Here is an 18,598-nt window from a genome sequence, read left to right as displayed (position 1 = left end):
TGTTTTCTCTTTACAAGAAATGTCTATAGCGTTTCCACATTTTAAGAATTGCTAGTTTTAGGACTGAAGTATAAATATTTTACATAGTTTATTTTAAATCGGAACCCTCATAAATTAAACCATTGGATTTTTCTTTTATCTAGCTTCCAGAAAAGCGTCCCACATTTCAGCAGCTCCTATCATCCATTGAACCACTTCGGGAAAAAGACAAGCCTTGAAGAAGAAGTGAGAAGATCTGATGAGAATGAGTATAAATGTTGACCAACATTTTCATTCTTTTTAAGGAAAGTAGCCTAGCACAGATGTTGTAATTTAGCTAGTTTTCCTTAATGGTATTCTGTGTGCTGTTTTATCTGTTCTATTATCTAGAAAAAACAAGGTAGGAAACAAAAGATTTCCTTGATATTTAGGTCAAGTTAGTAATTTTGTTTATGCTTCTCTTAGTATTACACCTCCCAGCCTATAGCAGAAGCACATTTTCTGATTGCAAAATAGAGAGGATGTATATTATGTGTAAAGATTGAGCAGAAATGAAAAATTAGTTTTTGGATATTTGTTGTTTTTCTTAATATCACCACTATCATGATAATTAAATCTGCTATTAACAAGCATAGAAATGGTGATACCTGCCTTCATGTCTCAATGGTTTCAGTCTTTAGCATGCATGAGAATCAAATGGAGAGTTTATGAAAACACAGGTTCATTAGGAACTACCCCAGAGATTCTGGTACAGCAGGTCTGAACGCAAGCTGAGAATCTGTATTTTTAATAACCTCCCAGATATTTCTGTGCAGTCATTCCGAATTGCCCTAGGAGACCTCATTATGTGGTGGGCACCATTAGGTGTTCCATAATTCAATTCAAATGATACAGTTCTCATCTGATATCCAAATCAGAACAATGGATTTATGTCATCATGTACACAAATATACAACTGAAGCTAAACATTATTCAATAATATGTTAACTATGTGTCACAGAGACAACTTTTAAAGATGCTACGGTAAAACTTCATGCCTTTTTCCTTATGCTCAAACTATTATGAATTTCAACTCAATTATAACCGTGGTCTTGTATCAGATTGTTGCTTTCTATAGTACTCTGCCCTTATTTGCAGGGGATAAATTCCAAGACCCCCAATGAATACCTGAAACCAAGGATAATACCATACCCCATATATAATATGTTTTTCTATACATACATACCTATGATCAAGTTTAATTTATAAGTTGGGCACAGTAAGAGGTTAACAGCAATAACTAATAATAAAATTGAACAACTATAATATACTGTAATAAAAGTTATGTGAATGTGGTGTCTCTGTCAGAATATCTAACTGTACAAATTTAATGCCTTTTCCATCTTAACTAAGCACTTAATGCACTGCGGCTGTAACTTTTGCAGTTTGATGTGAGACGGCAAAACTAGTATGAACTCTTTTTTCTTCACAATTTCACTGATAAAAGATTCATTGTTACCGTAGATCTCAGCCACCTCAGCATTCATTTTTTTCTTTCCATATTGAGAACTTTCACCCTTTCACTTAAAGGAAACTAAAACTTTGGGGCTTCTCTCTGGCATTTCCAAATCACCAGCATCACTCCTCTGGCACTTTGGGGCCAGGATTAAGAAAAACAAGTGTCCCTTGAACACCGCACTGTGAGACGGTGACAGCAGATCTGATAACTACGGCCACTAAGCGACTAATGGGCGGGACACACCAGACTAAGGGACAGTTCGCGTCCTGGGGGAGCAGAGTTGGCGTCACGAGATTTCACCACTTTAAAACTCATGAATTGTTTATTTCTGAAATTTTCTACTAAATATTTTCATATAGTGGTTGACCACGGGTAACTGAAACCACCAAAAGTGAAACTGGGGATAAGAGAGGCCTACTGTAACCATTTAAAATCCTTGAGTCTGGAGCCTGGGGACTTCTGGCTAGTTTGATAACTGAACTTTCTCTTTCCGTCTTCTATCTTGACACAGAAGTACAGGAGTCCTATTTTAGCTTCTCAGGACTATTACTAAAAGGTACTGTAGCTTTCAAACTGTTCCTGGGAATGTCCACCTTCACGGCCTGCTGCTGAACCCTTAGGTTTTCATCATTTTGGAGTCCGTCATTGTCATGTCTGTAATGTCAAGAAGGGAGAGAGAAAGGTTATGTGAAGGGCTCTGTTACAGTGAAAAGACGCTACTGTTTTCTATACAGAACAATCTCCCTTTAGAGATGTTCACACCCTTCCTCATTCCTCTCCCCCTCAGCTATTGTGAATGATTGTTCTTGGTTATTTGTTCCTTTTTTTTTTTTTCTCTTAACAGAGGCACACAAATCTCATGGAACTTTTGAAACAGCCACTAGGGCATTTATATGTTCAGTGAGCATTTATTTAGCAGGTACTGTGTGCCAGGTTCCTTCCTCCCCAAGAAAAAAGGAACAAATAATACAGCCCCTCCCCCTCAACAGGCTCATTGTCAGGAGTGGGTGCCAGTCTTTGCAGCTCTGATTCCATCCACCAGAGACTTGCACCACAGACTTAATGCTCCCATGAGAAAGATTTCTCATGCCCAAACTAGGTGTTCCTGGCCCCCCCTGCCGAAGGGTATTTTTCTTTCTTCTCCTTATTTTTATATACTTGATCTTCTAAAGATGAAACTGAGCAGGACTCTATGGGACCTTCCTGGGGAAAGACACTCCCCCCTTTTCCCATCACCCTGCCTCTTGTTTGTAGAAAATCTTTAGCTTCCTAGACCTTCCCTGCATTCTAAAGGGCAAATTTCATAAGAGAAAAGAGAAAATGCAGAAACAAAGAAAAACAGTCAATCAAGACAAAATAATCATAGTTTAGCCATAAAGCAAAGTAAAGGAACTTTAGTTCCTCCTCAAGGGTTACAGATAATATCCTGAGCCATGTCCTTGAGCTGTTTGGCAGATACTAAAATCCCTACCAGGTGGAAGAACTTAACTGCATCCTGACCACCAGCACATAGACCCCAGACCGGTTACAACCAGAAGGTTGATGATGCTGACTCTTGAAATACCACCCAAGCTACCTCACCATCTGCCGATCAGAAGAATGTCCACAAGCTGATCAGGCACCCTATAACCCTCAGCTCTAATGTTGCCTTTAAAAGCCCTTTCCTAAAAGTGAGCAGGAAGTTCTAGTCTTTTGAGCACAAGCTGCTAGTTCTTCTTACTTGACTAAGTTACTCTACAGTATGCTGGTCACCACATGAAGTGAACTGATAGGTAGAGTTTGGATATTTTAATCTACATAATCCATTTTATACCAGTTTTCAGGTCTGTATTGGATTCTGTGCTCAGAACTGGGCTAGGGGCTCTGAGATTTGTAAAACCATTGCCAAGTTTGGCTCCTAACCTAAGAGTGTAGTTGCTCTTAACACAACTCTTTTCAACTGATTTTATTGAACATGATCACTTTATACAATAAAGTAACTGAACATACTGGGATACACTTCAAGACATGTGGGAGGTTGGGACACCCAGGCAGCTTTGTCCCTGAAAGTGAAAAGCAGAGGGAATCCACAGAAGGCCGAGCACAGAAGTACACACGAGACCACAGAAGTGTGTAAATCAAGTATTTATTGTCTTTGTGAGCTTTGTGCTCAGCACTACTCAAACATTATGGGTAAATACAGAAGATTCAAGAGATTGGGAGCCCACTTCAGAAGCGGCATTCAGTTGGGGTCCCCATGCACTTCACAGTTAGAGAGCAACGGGAGCAAGTTCCTATCATGGCAGCTTGGGAGGGGGTTCATGGCGGCCCCTAGGGCTAGGGTGATGTCAGAAAGACGGTGGCCAAGCAGCTTGAAAGCAAAAAGGCAATGTCCTCCAATGGCTGTCTGGATTCTCTCTTCTGTAGCCCTGTCACTCTGAAGAAGGCATGTTCTGGTCCAATCATGACTGGGGAAAATCACTAGAGTACTTAGATTAAGTTAACATGAAGAGAGCATGTCCTCCTTTACACTTGAAGTAAACCCAAGTGAACAGTGCATGCCGGGCTCCACCTCGCAGCTCCATCCATTCACAGGCACGTCCTTAAGAGCCATCTGTCCAGATTCCACACACTTGCTCCTGCCCTGTATCCTTTTTTTCCATCTCCAGCAACACAATGGAAATTTCCATTTCCATTACCCCTGAACAGCCTGTGAGGCCAAAGACATACTGTCTCTATTCTCAAACAGAAACATCTCTTTAAGGAAATAGAAGTCAAGTCCTGAGGCAGAAACAAGTACTAAAAGTGATGCAAGGGGAGATGCCCTCTTCTCAGGCATGCCTTCTTTGGACAGCTTTTCCTGAACAGAGCCAGAGCTTTGACAGTTAATGACATTCTTATAATTGCCTATGTTCTGTATGGTGAAAGTAATATTTACATACAATAAAATCATCTCAAGAGGAAATAAAAAAGATTTTTCTAAAGCGAAGTCTGAACATCATCAGTATTTTGGAATCCTGAATTATTTTCTCCTTTATTCAAGTCCACAGAGCCATAAGGATTTTCTTCACTGCTTGCTTGATTTTTCCTGTTAAATAAAGTGAACTCACCTTAATATCGTGATCTTAGAGTGACACGGCCTCCCTTGGACTCCAATGGCCCGGGTATCTTTTCCATCTCAGCATCTTACCACCTGTACTCATTTGCATACCAGTCCCCTTTTAATGGACTGTGGGCACCCAGAGTGCATTGAATTCACTTCTTTAGCCCGATGATCAGTTGGCACGATGGTTGGCAGAGTAGGAGACTGGTTAGGGTATAAGCTCTGAAGTCTGAGAGTGGGGGCCTCTGTGCCTCAGTCTAACTATTCAGAAAATGATGGCAAATATGTAAACTCAGTGAAATAATGCTGGCAGAGTACTCACAGTATCTGGCATATAATCTCCAATAAATATTAACCATTATTATTATTTTTAGGAACTCAGTGGTCGTTTAGCCAATCACTTCATTATAAAAAACTTCCCTACTAAATTACCACTTTCCAAAGTATGAAGGTCAGGATAGGCCCGCTTTGTACTACAACAACCAGCTTTAGAAACCGAGTGCATATCTTCATGCGTTACTGACTAGCTGTGCAAACTTGAGAGGGTTTCTTGGCCTCTCTGAATTTCTGTCTTATATATACATGAACATAATTACATAGTTATATATTATACAATTGCTGAATACATTAATGTAAGAAATACATAAGCAGTCTTATTTTTTTGTGTAGCTTCTATTAATGCAGTGTATAGCATGAAGGAAGAGCCCAAAGAGAATTTCTTTGATGAATGAACTTTGGAATAGCATCTCACATGCAAACCTGTACTATGAAGAAGAGCACTTCTCAAACTGTAATGTGCGTATGAGTCACCTGAGGGCCTTACTAAAATGCAGATTCTGATACACTGAGTCTCCAAAAAACTGATCATTTTTCAGAGTCACAGACTTATGGTTGCCAAAGGGGAAAGGGGGGAGGGATAAATAAGGACTTGGGGATTAACAGATACACACTACTATATATAAAATAGATAACCAGCAAGGGCTCAGTGTATAGCACAGGGAGCTCTGTACTCTCTAATAATCTCTATGGGAAAAGAGTCGGAAAAAGAATAGATGTGTGTGCATGTATAACTGAATTACTTTGCTGTATACCTGAAACTAACACAACATTGTCCATCAACTATACAATTAAAAAAATTTTTTTTAAACTGACCATTTTTGTCAACTTTAGGAAGGGAACTTGGAAGCAAAGAGTGACAGGGAAACTCTATATATCCTTTTGTATTTAAAACATTTTTACTATATGAATATATTTTTGTCAATGCCTAATTTTAAAAATGAAGTTATTTGTGGAAACAACATAGTGAAGAAGACTAAGCAAAACAGACTAGTGCATATAAAAATTAAAGAACACATTTAAACAACCTAATGTGTGCAAAGAGTTTTGTTAGGTGTTATAAAATATAATTAACCTGAATTACACAAGCCCAACAAAATAAACGCTGTCTCAAGATCAGAAAACAAATCTAGTGGCAGGGCACAACTATACATCAGGCCTCTGGTGATTTAAATCCACAGTGAACTTGGATCTTCAACTTGAGAACAATTTAGAGGGTGCCTGACCCATGAATTGAGGGTATAGTAAGGCGTCCAGGCCATGGGAGGAGGGCTGCAGAGGATTCAAGCATAGCAGTTTGGAGCAAACCTCAGAGCTCATTCTTGAACGATTTCACAGTTCAAATCCATCACTAATGCATTCTCTAGGATCACTTCTAGACCAAGGAGGACTCCTCAGTAAGGATAATTTCTCCCCCCCCCCGCCCCCGCCCGCCCCGAGCCCACTCACCACTGCAGAACTTGGAGTGCCTTTTAGCAGTAGGGAAATGATGCTGTGGCCAGGATGGAGTTTACTGGGGCATACCAGTAGTAAACCCCAGGCTGGAGATCTCCTGTATGGTGGGGCCTGCTAGGGTGGTGAAGTGCTGATGAAATCTGGTGAACTTCTAGCGGGTGCACAAGAATGTTTAGCTGCGGAATTGTCCACATACGTAATTGGCTTGTACAACCTACCACTTACTGCAAATTTTCCTGTTAGTTTTCATGAAACTGTTCTGTTTTAGGATAAATAAGTCCAAGAAAGGTCACTTACTTCCTTTGATCTCGGATCCCAGTGAAGATGAGCACAACAATACCAATCACTACCACTCCCATCACGACCCCAAAGATAATCAGCCATATGGTGACAGGTGGCTCGTAAGGGGGTCCCAGTGTCGGCTGAATCCCCAGAAACTCCAGGCTGTTGTCATCCAGCTGGAAGGCATCATTGATACGGCCCCGGCACAACCTATTCCCAAAAGCAAAACACTCAGGCAAAAGAAAACGGTGCAGTGATTTACTGCCTATATCACTGTCTCCAAAAGTATTTGATAAGGCTTACCCAAAGAAGCAATGAAATCAAAGTCAATAACCAGGTTCACTGACAGATTTGAGTTTTAACAATTATACCTCTTTCATACCGTGTGATCTAGATTAGGTTTGGAAACAGCTTCACTGGAAAATGAGGTTGCAAGTGTGGAAATGTGCAGATGGCTGGCATTTGTTCATTTGTGACTACTGTGTTGTAAAGGCGAAGTTGCATGTTTGGTAAGAATTTCCCTTCTGTTGAAGTATGTCTATAATGACTTTATATCAAATAATGGAAAAGGACAATCAGATCCACCTTTTCTACAAATGAATCAGGCCCTATACACAAGTCTCAACAGCTGCATTTTCCAAATAAAAGGTGTTGACATCCTAATAAATGACAGCTCTGGGGAGGAACACAGAGAAGGAGCCTTTGCCAAATTCTCCAGCACTGTGCTGGGATATGGCCGAATTTCATAGAGGAAAAAAGGATGAAGGTTATTTTTAAAACAAAAAACAGTGAAATGTTCAGTATTCCAGATTGAAAACCAAAGTGGCTGGCATCCCATTCTCCTGCCATTGAATACAGTGCAGGTCAGGAAGTCAGAGTCCAGCCAGAGAGAGAGAGAGAGCAATCCAAGCAGCAACCTCCACCTGAAAGAGTCTGGTCACTCTGGAAATAGGAAGTTTGAGGACTCCCCAGAGCTTGCAGGAATGCTGGGCTCCTTCGTGATGATCTCAGCTAGCACTTTCCCCCAAGACAAGTCTTGTGGAGGCAGCCACTGAGTCTGGGTGTGCTTGGGTTGTAAACCCCACTAAGCCAGATTTTCTAGGCCAACTCTGCCCGGCAAGTCTTGGTTCTGCTTCTAAAGACGACAAGCAGCCCAAGAGCGCCGCCTAGTAGCATTTCCCATAGCAATGGTATATTAAGCCTTTTTTTCTTCTCTTTCTCCTTTTTTTAATGACAAGGGGAAACATCAACATCTATCCAGCCTGGTGGGCTACAATCCACAGGGTCGCAAAGAGTCGGACACGACTGAGCGACTAACACTTACTTATTTAGTATCTAAGGAATCCTGTCCCTGCCAGCCTTGTTTCAGACTTTGGTTAAATGAATTCTGCATCAAAGTCCCTACAGCAATGATGGCGACACCTGACCATGTACCCTCTGCATTTACCATTTTCCGGGCGTGCTGATTAGACTTCCTTCAGCCAGGACCTACTGCCTTTGCCTGAGAGCATTCTCAGGCTACAAGATTCAGCCCTATCCGCAGACCAGTAAGGCTGGGGAATTACTGCCCCCTGTACGCAGTTCTCAACCAGTGACTAATAGGAAGTGGTGAATAAATACCCCAGCTCTGATGGGACAATTCTGGTGCATCTCCCAGAATTCCCAGCAGAATGGAGTTCTAGCTGCCCACAGTGGTAACTTGCTCATAACATGTCAGGTTACCTTCCTTCCATTCTGTCTCCAGTCCACACTCAATCCATTCTTCCTGAGGTGACTTCCCAAATAAACCACTTACTTTCAAATCCTTGTCTAAGGACCTGCATCTGGAGAAACCCAATGAAGGCAATCCCCTTGCTATGCGATCCTTTTGGAATTAAAACCCAAGTTTTTCAGATGAGGAAAAACACGCAAATGACTCAGAACAGTGCCTGGCACCTTTAGGAACACACAAATCATTTCGTTACTGTTGTTGCATTGGGACCCCCTCACCCTTCTATCCTACATTTGAAAGTAAAATATCACCTGATGGCATTTTCAACTTCAGTTCTAGGAATGATGTCAGACACGTTGTTGGGTGACGTGACAAAGAACTTGAAGGAGATTCTTGGTTTCTTGTCACTCACCCACACGTTCTCTTCCCTGTGGAGAAACAAAAGAAACATTTTCCCTGGTGGCACAGAGGACACTGTGAAGAGAATGAAGACTTCTACTGCTGGAGATTGGGGGACAATCACAGGGTAGAGTGGAGAGCCCTGGAGCAGGGCCCGTCATGGGAGGATGTCACTGTCCCAATAACTTTGACACTGCCCAAAGCACATGAACTCAATTCCCTAAGGTGTGAGAACAAGTCTTGGCATGATTGGTTCTGCTACCATATAAGAACCACAGTTTTTTTCAGTGATAGAAATATTTCAAACAAAGCAGCAGAAGAATCAGCGAGGAATCACTGGTGACCCAGGATTGTGATAACATGGCGGGCAGTGATGGCTCCCTTCCGTGGACGGAGGTGGTGCCCTGATATCTTCCAACTGGGCCCCTCCTGGCAAAACTCGTCATGTTGCCCCCACAGGTGAGGGTGAGGAGTGGGGTTTATAGTAGGATGTGACAAGACTATGCTCTCATAGCTGATGAGACTGATCCTAATAAAATGCAAGGCAGGGACTTCCCTGGTGGTACAGTGGATAAGAATCTGTCTGCCAATGCAGGGGACAGGGGTTCGATCCCTGGTCCAGGAAGATTCCACATGCCACAGAGCATCCAAGCCTGTGCCCCACAACTATTGAGCCTGTGCCCTAGAGCCAGCCAGCCCCAACCACTAAGCCCACATGCCTCGTGCCAGCGACTGTGCTCTGCAAGAAGCAGCCTATGCACAACAACGAAGAGTAGCCCCCTGCCTGCCACCACTAGAGAAAGCCCACGGGCAGCAATGAAGACCCAGCGCAGCCAAAAATAAATAAAACAACGAGTGTTTACTGAAAAAACAAAACAAAAAAAGACCCAAGGCAGATCACATGGTTCAGAGCGTTTCTCATGCAGAAGGAAAGCCAATGGCCTTAGAATGTCTTTGGAGGCACACACAAACTTTCTTCTCGCCTTTCCACCCCCATGGCCCTGTCTGCCCCGACCGCATCTCCTGTCTTCTATTAGCTCACTCTGCTCCAGCCACACTGGCCTTTTTGCTGTTCCTTCAATAGGTGAAGGATTCTTGTTCCTCGGGATCTTTCTACTTGCTATTTTTCAAGCTGCAACATTTTTCCCCATGGTCTGCACCTCTGACTCTCTCTCCTGTTTCAGCTATTTGTTCAAATACTAACAAGGTCTTCCTTGACCATTTTAGTTAAAATGGAACCCTACACACATGTGCACGTGTGCGCGCACCCACCCACCCACCCACCCACACACACACACACACACACACACACACACACAACTAGCAAGCACTCCCTTGCCCATTTCCTGTTGAACTGTTCTGCTTAGCACTTCTCACCATCAAATTCTACTATATTTCATTTATATATTTTGTTGACTGTCTATAACACACACACACACACACACAAAACAGATACATTAGAATACAAGCTCAATGAAAGCAGAGATTTCTGCCTTTTGTTTGCAGTGCTGAGGGTGCATGAGAGCATTTGGGGAAAAGAAAGGGAGAGGAGAGAAAGTGCGGGGGGGGGGGGGGAAGAGGTGAGGAGAGGGCCATTTAATAATAACAAAGCTCTTCCATCTACAAGTCAAATAAGTCACAAGCGTCCCTAAAAAAAGGTGGCCCTAAAAAAAAAAAAAAGGTGGCCCTAATTCCAGGACATTAATGAGGTTTAATAGTAGTTAGGAGGTTTTTCTCAATTTCACGTGAATAAAAGCTGAAGCATAAAACTTTCTGATCCAAGAGTAAGGGAAATACTGATTGAGAGCACAGCACATCAACTCACCCAAAAGGAACGGTCTCATTTTTTTTAAAAAAATACGTTCTCATGGCATATGCCACAGACGACCGGAACAAGTACATTTCGTTGTCATTCCATTCATACTGCAAATTCACAACAAAAACACTGCTCAGTAGAGATCATGGGGTCATTAAAACCTGATATTCCACAAGCTTTTTTTTTTTTGGCCATGCCATGCATCTTGTGAGATCTTAGTTCCCAGTCCAGGGATTGAATACACACCCTCAGCAGAGAGAGCTCAGAGTTCTAACCACTGGACCACCAGGGACTTCCCGACGTGTGTTAATTTTAAATTGTCTAATATGCCAAAGATTCTAGCTCTGCATAAAGTCGGTGATCCCCAACTTGAGTGTGCCCTGGCATCACCTGGAGAGCTTGTCAAATCACTGAATTCTGGGCCCAGGCCTCAGAGAAGACCTGGAATTCTGCATCTCTAACAAGCTCCCATGGAGAAGGCAATGGCACCCCCACTCCAGTACTCTTGCCTGGAAAATCCCATGGACGGAGGAGCCTGATGGGCTGCAGTCCATGGGGTCGTGAAGAGTCGGGCACGACTGAGCGACTTCACTTTCACTTTTCACTTTTATGCATTGGAGAAGGAAATGGCAGCCCACTCCAGTATTCTTGCCTGGAGAATCCCAGGGACAGAGGAGCCTAGTGGGCTGCCATCTGTGGGGTCTCACAGAGTCGGACACAACTGAAGCGACCTAGCAGCAGCAGCAACAAGCTCCCACATGGTGCTAACGCTGCTGTTCCAGCACCAACGCTTTAAGAACCACAGGGCTCACTGGTCCTTTGAATTTAACTTAAAGTAAGCTGAAATAAGCACTCTAGGGTAGGTTTATAGATGGGAGTTATGTGTGCCATTGGTTTTGGTTAAAACATCCATATACTGTAGACAAGTATGCTGACCTTTTACTATTTTTATAGCAAGTTCTCAGATGTGTAAGTGTAAAAGAAAAAGAAACTTCAAGTTCAAAGGAAAAAATAGCTTTTTGTAGACAAGGTAATTCTTATTTTCCAGTGCTAAACCAATGGCTTGTGTAAAATTTGTGTAGTCCAGGAAAAACCTGTTCAAAGAGAAAAAAAATTCACCCTTTCCTCCAGTAGATGGCAGTAGAGATCATGACTAGCACAAAGCTTGCCTCTCTTCCCCCTTTTAGGAAAAACAATTATAGGAGATTAGGGTATATTGTCACCCTGCTTATTTAACTTACATGCAGAGTACATCATGAGAAACGCTGGACTGGAAGAAACACAAGCTGGAATCAAGATTGCCGGGAGAAATATCAATCACCTCAGATATGCAGATGACACCACCCTTATGGCAGAAAGTGAAGAGGAACTAAAAAGCCTCCTGATGAAAGTGAAAGAGGAGAGTGAAAAAGTTGGCCTAAAGCTCAACATTCAGAAAACGAAGATCATGGCATCCAGTCCCATCACTTCATGGGAAATAGATGGGGAAACAGTGGAAACAGTGTCAGACTTTATTTTTGGGGGCTCCAAAATCACTGTAGATGGTGACTGCAGCCATGAAATTAAAAGATGCTTACTCCTTGGAAGAAAAGTTATGACCAACCTAGATAGCATATTCAAAAGCAGAGACATTACTTTGCCGACTAAGGTCCGTCTAGTCAAGGCTATAGTTTTTCCAGTGGTCATGTATGGATGTGAGAGTTGGACTGTGAAGAAGGCTGAGCGCCAAAGAATTGATGCTTTTGAACTGTGGTGCTGGAGAAGACTCTTGAGAGTCCCTTGGACTGCAAGGAGATCCAACCAGTCCATTCTGAAGGAGATGAGCCCTGGGATTTCTTTGGAAGGAATGATGCTAAAGCTGAAACTCCAGTACTTTGGCCACCTCATGCAAAGAGTTGACTCATTGGAAAAGACTCTGATGCTGGGAGGGATTGGGGGCAGGAGGAGAAGGGGACGACAGAGGATGAGATGGCTGGATGGCATCACCGACTCGATGGACGTGAGTCTGAGTGAACTCCGGGAGTTGGTGATGGACAGGGAGGCCTGGCGTGCTGCGATTCATGGGGTCACAAAGGGTCAGACACGACTGAGCGACTGAACTGAACTGATGGTACTAAGTGAAGCAAGCAAGCCAGACAAAGACAAATATCATAAGATATTGTTTATATGTGCAATCTAAAAAAAATGATACAAAGAAACTTATTTATAAAACAAATAGACCCACAGACATAGAAAACAAACCTAATTAAGATTACCAAAGGGGAAAGGGGGGAGGAAAACATTAGGAATTTAGGATTAACAGACAGACACTACCATATATAAAATAAACAACAAGGACATACTGTATAGCACAGAGAACTATACTCAATATTTTTTAACAACCTATAAGGGAAAAGAATCTGAAAAATATATATGTATGTGTATAACTGAACAGATTCTGGGCCTCTGAAACAAACACATTTTAAATCAACTACACTTCAATTTGAAAATGTTACATTTTCAAAAGAAAATTTTAGCTGTATATAAAAAAAAAATTCAAAGGATTGCTACATTGAGTCCAGCTTGATACCACTCATTTACTGGGAAAGTTGCTTTAATAGTAATAATAATATTATTAATATGGCTGTGGTGTTGGAGAAGACTCTTGAGAGTCCCTTGGACTGCAAGGAGATCCAACCAGGCCATCCTAAAGGAAATCAGCTCTGACTATTCACTGGAAGGACAGATGCTGAAACTCCAATACTTTGGCCACGTGATGTGAAGAACTGACTCACTGAAAAAGACCCTGATGCTGGGAAAGATTGAAGGCAGGAGGAGAAGGGGACGACAGAGGATGAGATGGTTGGATGGCATCACCAACTCAATGGACATGAGTTTGAGCAAGCTCCAGGCGTTGGTGATGGACAGGGAAGCCTGGCATGCTGCAGTTCATGCGGTCGCAAAGAGTCGGACACGACTGAGCGACTGAACTGAACATGGCGACTGATATTCTGGTTATTATTTCTATATTAAAAAAGTAAAGGCTAAGTTCTCAATATAGTATCAAAGATCCAGGTGGACTTTGCTATGAAGTAGCTTGAACTGGACAGTTATTCTGGCTAAAAGTATAACTCCACTGTCATCAAAGCAGCCTGTTGCTCTGTGAATGGGCCTCAGAATATTACACCATCTACCCCTCTGAAGACTATTTACTAATCCCTCACTGCATGGAAAGAGAACATGGGAAAAAAACATGTCAAGAAAAAAGAAGATAATTGAAAAGAATCCTGATCTACTGGATACTTTAAATTAAAATTAAATTTTATCAGTCCAAGGAAGAGCTAATAAAAATAGGACAGAAGGAGAAATAACCCCAGAGACAATGATTGCTAAGAAATAGGAACTTGAACTTTCAGAGTCTGAGAAGTGATACACCTCCATTTTATACTTGTTTCTTAAATCTTCATTTTTTACTCCTACTATGGGCTTCCTTGGGTGCTCAGTGGTAATAAATCCGTCTGCCAATGCAGGAGACCAGGTTTGATTCCTGGGTTGGGAAGATCCCCTGGAGAACAGAATGGCAACCCACCCCAGTATTCTTGCCTGGAGAATCCCATGGACAGAGGAGCCTGGAGGCCATGGTCCATGGGGTGGCAAATAGTTGAACATCACTTAGTGACTAAACAACAACAATGACATGTTATTTATATTTAGATGTTTTGCTTATGGAGCCTTGGACAATAGTTAACTTCCCAAGAAAAGTATGGGGGTAGAAATGCCATCTTTGACTCTCTCCAGTGAAAAGAACAATTTTCTGTAGCACCTTGGACTGTTTTATCCAATAATGCCAGGTTGTTCTCTAATCCTGCAAAGCCTCCTGGGTGCCACACTTCCATCTATGCCTTTGATCTCCATCTGCCTGAGGCAATCCTCTCCTCTCTTTTTTTCCCCGAAACAAATTGCTTCAAACTGGATAACCTGAGACAGGTGTTTAGGAGAAAGCAATAGCTGATTAAAGTAATTCACATGACAGTGTAAGTAATCTGATTTTCTGTAAAACTTTTTGTTGTCCAGAAATGCATCTCTGCCTCAGTGGTTCTCAAGCTGTGCTGTAATCAAAATCACCTGGGGAACTTTGATGACTTGATGCCAGATGCATGCATGCTAAGTCACTTCAGTGATGTCCAACTCTTTGTGACCCTATGGATTGTAGCCCGTCAGGTTCCTCTGTCCATGGAATTCTCCAGGGAAGAATACTGGAGTGGGTTTTGATGCCACACCGCAGAGCAGTAAGTCAGAATCTCTGGGATGGGACTGAAACATTAATATTTTAAAAAACATCCTGAATGACTCCAGTGTGAGCCAAGCTTGAGAAACAGTGGTCTGAATTGTTGCTTCCCAGTCTTTATTGTGTCTACAAACCACCTGGGGGGTTGTTAAAGTGCAGATTCTGATAAAGGAGGTCCAAGGCTGGGGTCTAAGATTAAAACAAGCTTCTAGTACCTAGATGATTGACTAAGACGAAACAAAGCCAAACTGCCTACAATACTTCTGAAAGCAGTCTCTAAAAATATAAACATGTCCTCTTCCTCAAATACAAGCAATGGGGACTTCCCTGGTGACCCAGTGGCTAAGATTCCAGGCTCCCAAAGCAGAGGCCTTGGGTTCAATTTCTGGTCAAGGAACTGGATCCCACATGCCACAGCTAAGAGTTTGCATGCTGCAGCTAAAGATCCCACACGTCACAACTAAGACCCAGCACAGCCACATAAATATATTTTTTAAAAATACATTTTAGATTAGAGTGAATTGGGAGAGTAGGTATATGATACTTTAGATGTTTTCTCACTGATCTTCATAATACCTTCAGAGTCACAAGGAAAACAGAGGCATAGCCAATTCAATATGGAATGTATTACTGAAAAAACCAGCTCAAATGCCAGAGGCCAGAATCTAGGGCTTTTTAAGAGAACCATGTGCCCTTTCATCTTTTCAACTGCACTGAAATGGGCTTGTTGTGCCCTAAATAAGGGAATGCACTGAAAAGTCATAGATGTGCTATCTAGAATACTCACAGCATTTTTTCCAAGAGCTGATTTTAGGCTTATCCTCACTTTGATGCTTTGGTCAGAATCTGATTAAAGAGAAATAACAGACTGTTGTTACAGACAGCAGATTGACCACATGTGTTTATTTCCTTCCTTTCCCAAGATCCCACTAAAGTGATAGTAAAGGAATTTTTTAAAGGTATAAACACTCCTTTGGAAAATGAGAAGTTATGGAGGAGTGGTAAATGCTTTCCCAAGGGTCAGGAAGTCATGGTGTAATGTGTACACACAAGCAGTAGAGACCCCCAGAGAATCCAGGAGAGGCCTGGGATTCAGGTACAGCAGGGGGTGGGAAGAAGATACTGGACTGAAAACAAGGAAAATGAAAATCTAGGTCTGGTTATAGCCACTTAGGGGAACAGCTGATGCTCCTACCCCATGAGTTCTTGCTTAGAAAGTCACCTGTAGGCCGTGCTGCAGCAAAATGGGAGGCAATTCATGAAAGAAGATATGGCATCCAGGAAGGAGAGGATTCAACTCAGGACAGCAGCAAAGGGGTGACTTGGGATGAAAACTGTGGTCCAGATGGAGACAGGAGGACTCCAAGAGGGAGTTCTTTAGGGAAAAATGAGACTGAAAAGAATAGATACGTTGGAATAGTTGGAGAAGAATATAGCATAGACAGCAAATTAGGCATGCAAAAAAGTGAGGCAATAGAAACTTCAGGACAAACAAAAAGCTACATTTAAAAAGATATAAAATAGTATATTACTCGGTTCTGCAGCTATAATGATGCAAATGTTGGTAATTTCTTTACTAAAAATTACATTAAATTTCATTGGGAGAATGGGAAATGGAGGCAGAAGAGTAGGCAGAAGTGCATGTCTAAAACTGAGCAATGGGGAAATGACAATATAAACAAGCTGTTTAGAAATATGAATGTAACTGCCAGAAAGAAGAGGGGATTGCATTAAAATTGTTAAACGTATTTGCCTTTGAAGGGCAGGATTCACATACAGTGGGTTAAATATGGGGCTAGTAAAGCAGATTGAAAACAAGAAGGGGGGAGTTTTCACGTGTCGGGTACACAGTAGGTGCTCAACAAATGTGTTTCCTCCCAGAGAAAATGGCATCTGCCACCACAGTACAGGGGGTAAGTAGAGGAAGAGCACACTCAACTGTGTGAGTCCCATGAGACCAGGGCCAGAGGGGACTAGGGAAGCAGAAAAAGGGCCGTTAGAAACGTGTCAACGCCATCTACTCACATGGAGTCCATTCCGTGCTCCATCCCACGAATGAATTCCTGTTCTGCTCTTTCAGCCAGGTAAACAAGGGCTCAAAGTAGTTGAGCAGGGGTTTTACATCCATAGTCTTTATGCCCACAATATTTTCCAATGCTAAGGTCCAGGGTTCTGATTTTCCAAGGCGCAGCATTTGGCTACATTAAAAAAAAAAAAAAAAAGCGGGGGAAGGTGGGTTCAGGGCCTTTGGATGGATTCCAGATGCATATCTGTTTACATGTACAATCTATGGTTACTCCTCTTTGGTTTGACTAAGTTTGCTCCTGGCAAATAAGACAAGAAAGCATGGTAAAAGATGTATTCATCTTTCAATCTCCCTTCCCCAGAGAGCTCTATAGTTACGACATGGGGCGAGGAGGTGGCCTGTCTAGCCATCACAGGATCCAGGTTCCTGTGTGATCACAAAACCAACATTTAATTCATGGATGAAGACATTTTGAGTCCTCAAATTTTCTTTTTTGGATCAAAGAAATCAAATTCAAACCTAGGCATGGAAATGAGTAACATTAAGTAGGATGAGAGGTTCAATGTTTTTGAAGCATCTCTTACAGCAGCCTCTGCCCAGCTTCAGTGGAATTTGAGATATCACATTTGAACAGGGCACCTTCATGTTTAGCTGTTTTACAAAGGGCTTCATGAAACTGGAATTGATAAATGGTCCTTGTGTAATACCTGTAAAGGAGATAAACAAACAAACAAAAAAAGAGTTGTCCCGTGTGTAGTTTCTGTGGTAAAGTCATAGATTGGGACATATATTTAAATTTTGAGGCCCCAGCAACCAATGAAGTATCAGTTAAACCTCTTTTCACTCAAGAAAGACCCAAACACAAACCCTATAGACTCATCATACTTGCATTTATGTATCAGCTGATAAAAAGGCAGCATTATCTTGTTAAATGTGAGCTCACATTTGTATTGTGTTTTACCAATTTATAGCCTTTTCACATAACTGATGCCAATCAATCCTTTTGGCAAATCATCAATATTATTTCTACTTTACAAATAAAGAAACTGAGACTCAACAAATTCAAGATCTGGAGCTAATAGGTGAAGAACATAGATTTTGGGACTTCAAGTTAAAAATGCTCTATTCTGATCACCCTGAACTCTGCCAGTAACAAGGAGACAAACAAAAACATTTCTATTGCTCCCAAGGAGACTATAAATTCCCTGTTAGTGGAGAAAAGGATCTCATATAACTTTTGTTGAACTCAATACATCATGTTCAGTTACATAGAATTGAAACTGATCATCTATTTTGAGGTTCTAAGGGGGAGGGGAATGGAGATGGAGAAATTAAAGTTGTCACTCTGTCTACAAATTCTAGAAGTGAAACAGAAGAAAACTGTCACTTACCGGATGAATGAGTAATCTTCAGCCACATGGAACAGACACGCGGGGTCACAGTATGTCTCATCATGGGGCAAAGGCTCCACCACTCCGACTATCTCTCGCCTTTGGAGGAAAAAGAAGGTATATTAGCTGTGGGTCGCTCATTGACAGAAAGTATAGATGGTGCCATTGTGCAGTGCCATCAGTCAATGGCATTTCTATTGGAATTTGTGGTCAGGTGAAATTGAAACAGTGTAAAGAATTACAGAATAAATCCCATCACGTAATCATCTCTGTTTTTTGTTACTTCAGCCAGTCTATACCATTGAAAAATAGCTGTATCATCAAAACACCAATTTCATAAAGTATATTATGTGACC

At 41.9% G+C, this 18,598-nt stretch overlaps 2 protein-coding genes across 2 annotated transcripts in view; one reads left to right on the top strand and one right to left on the bottom strand.

Moving 5' to 3' along the window:
* Nucleotides 1–218, top strand: part of BMX (BMX non-receptor tyrosine kinase) — a 44,729-nt gene extending 44,511 nt beyond the window's left edge. The window contains exon 19 of the mRNA XM_052663337.1: nt 144–218. Within this exon, the coding sequence (XP_052519297.1) occupies nt 144–218 (75 nt within the window). The remainder of the gene's footprint in view (nt 1–143) is intronic.
* Nucleotides 219–2,001: 1,783 nt separating this feature from the next.
* ACE2 (angiotensin converting enzyme 2) overlaps nt 2,002–18,598 on the bottom strand; it is a 47,589-nt gene continuing 30,992 nt past the window's right edge. The window contains exons 11-18 of the mRNA XM_052663576.1: nt 18,243–18,341; nt 17,436–17,558; nt 16,851–17,023; nt 15,613–15,671; nt 10,568–10,665; nt 8,655–8,771; nt 6,648–6,842; nt 2,002–2,131 (exon numbers count right to left, since the gene is read on the bottom strand). Of these exons, the coding sequence (XP_052519536.1) occupies nt 2,002–2,131; nt 6,648–6,842; nt 8,655–8,771; nt 10,568–10,665; nt 15,613–15,671; nt 16,851–17,023; nt 17,436–17,558; nt 18,243–18,341 (994 nt within the window). The remainder of the gene's footprint in view (nt 2,132–6,647; nt 6,843–8,654; nt 8,772–10,567; nt 10,666–15,612; nt 15,672–16,850; nt 17,024–17,435; nt 17,559–18,242; nt 18,342–18,598) is intronic.

The sequence above is a fragment of the Budorcas taxicolor genome, chromosome X, assembly GCF_023091745.1.
Source record: "Budorcas taxicolor isolate Tak-1 chromosome X, Takin1.1, whole genome shotgun sequence".
Classification (NCBI taxonomy): domain Eukaryota; kingdom Metazoa; phylum Chordata; class Mammalia; order Artiodactyla; family Bovidae; genus Budorcas; species Budorcas taxicolor.
This window is presented reverse-complemented; position numbering and strand designations above follow the sequence as displayed.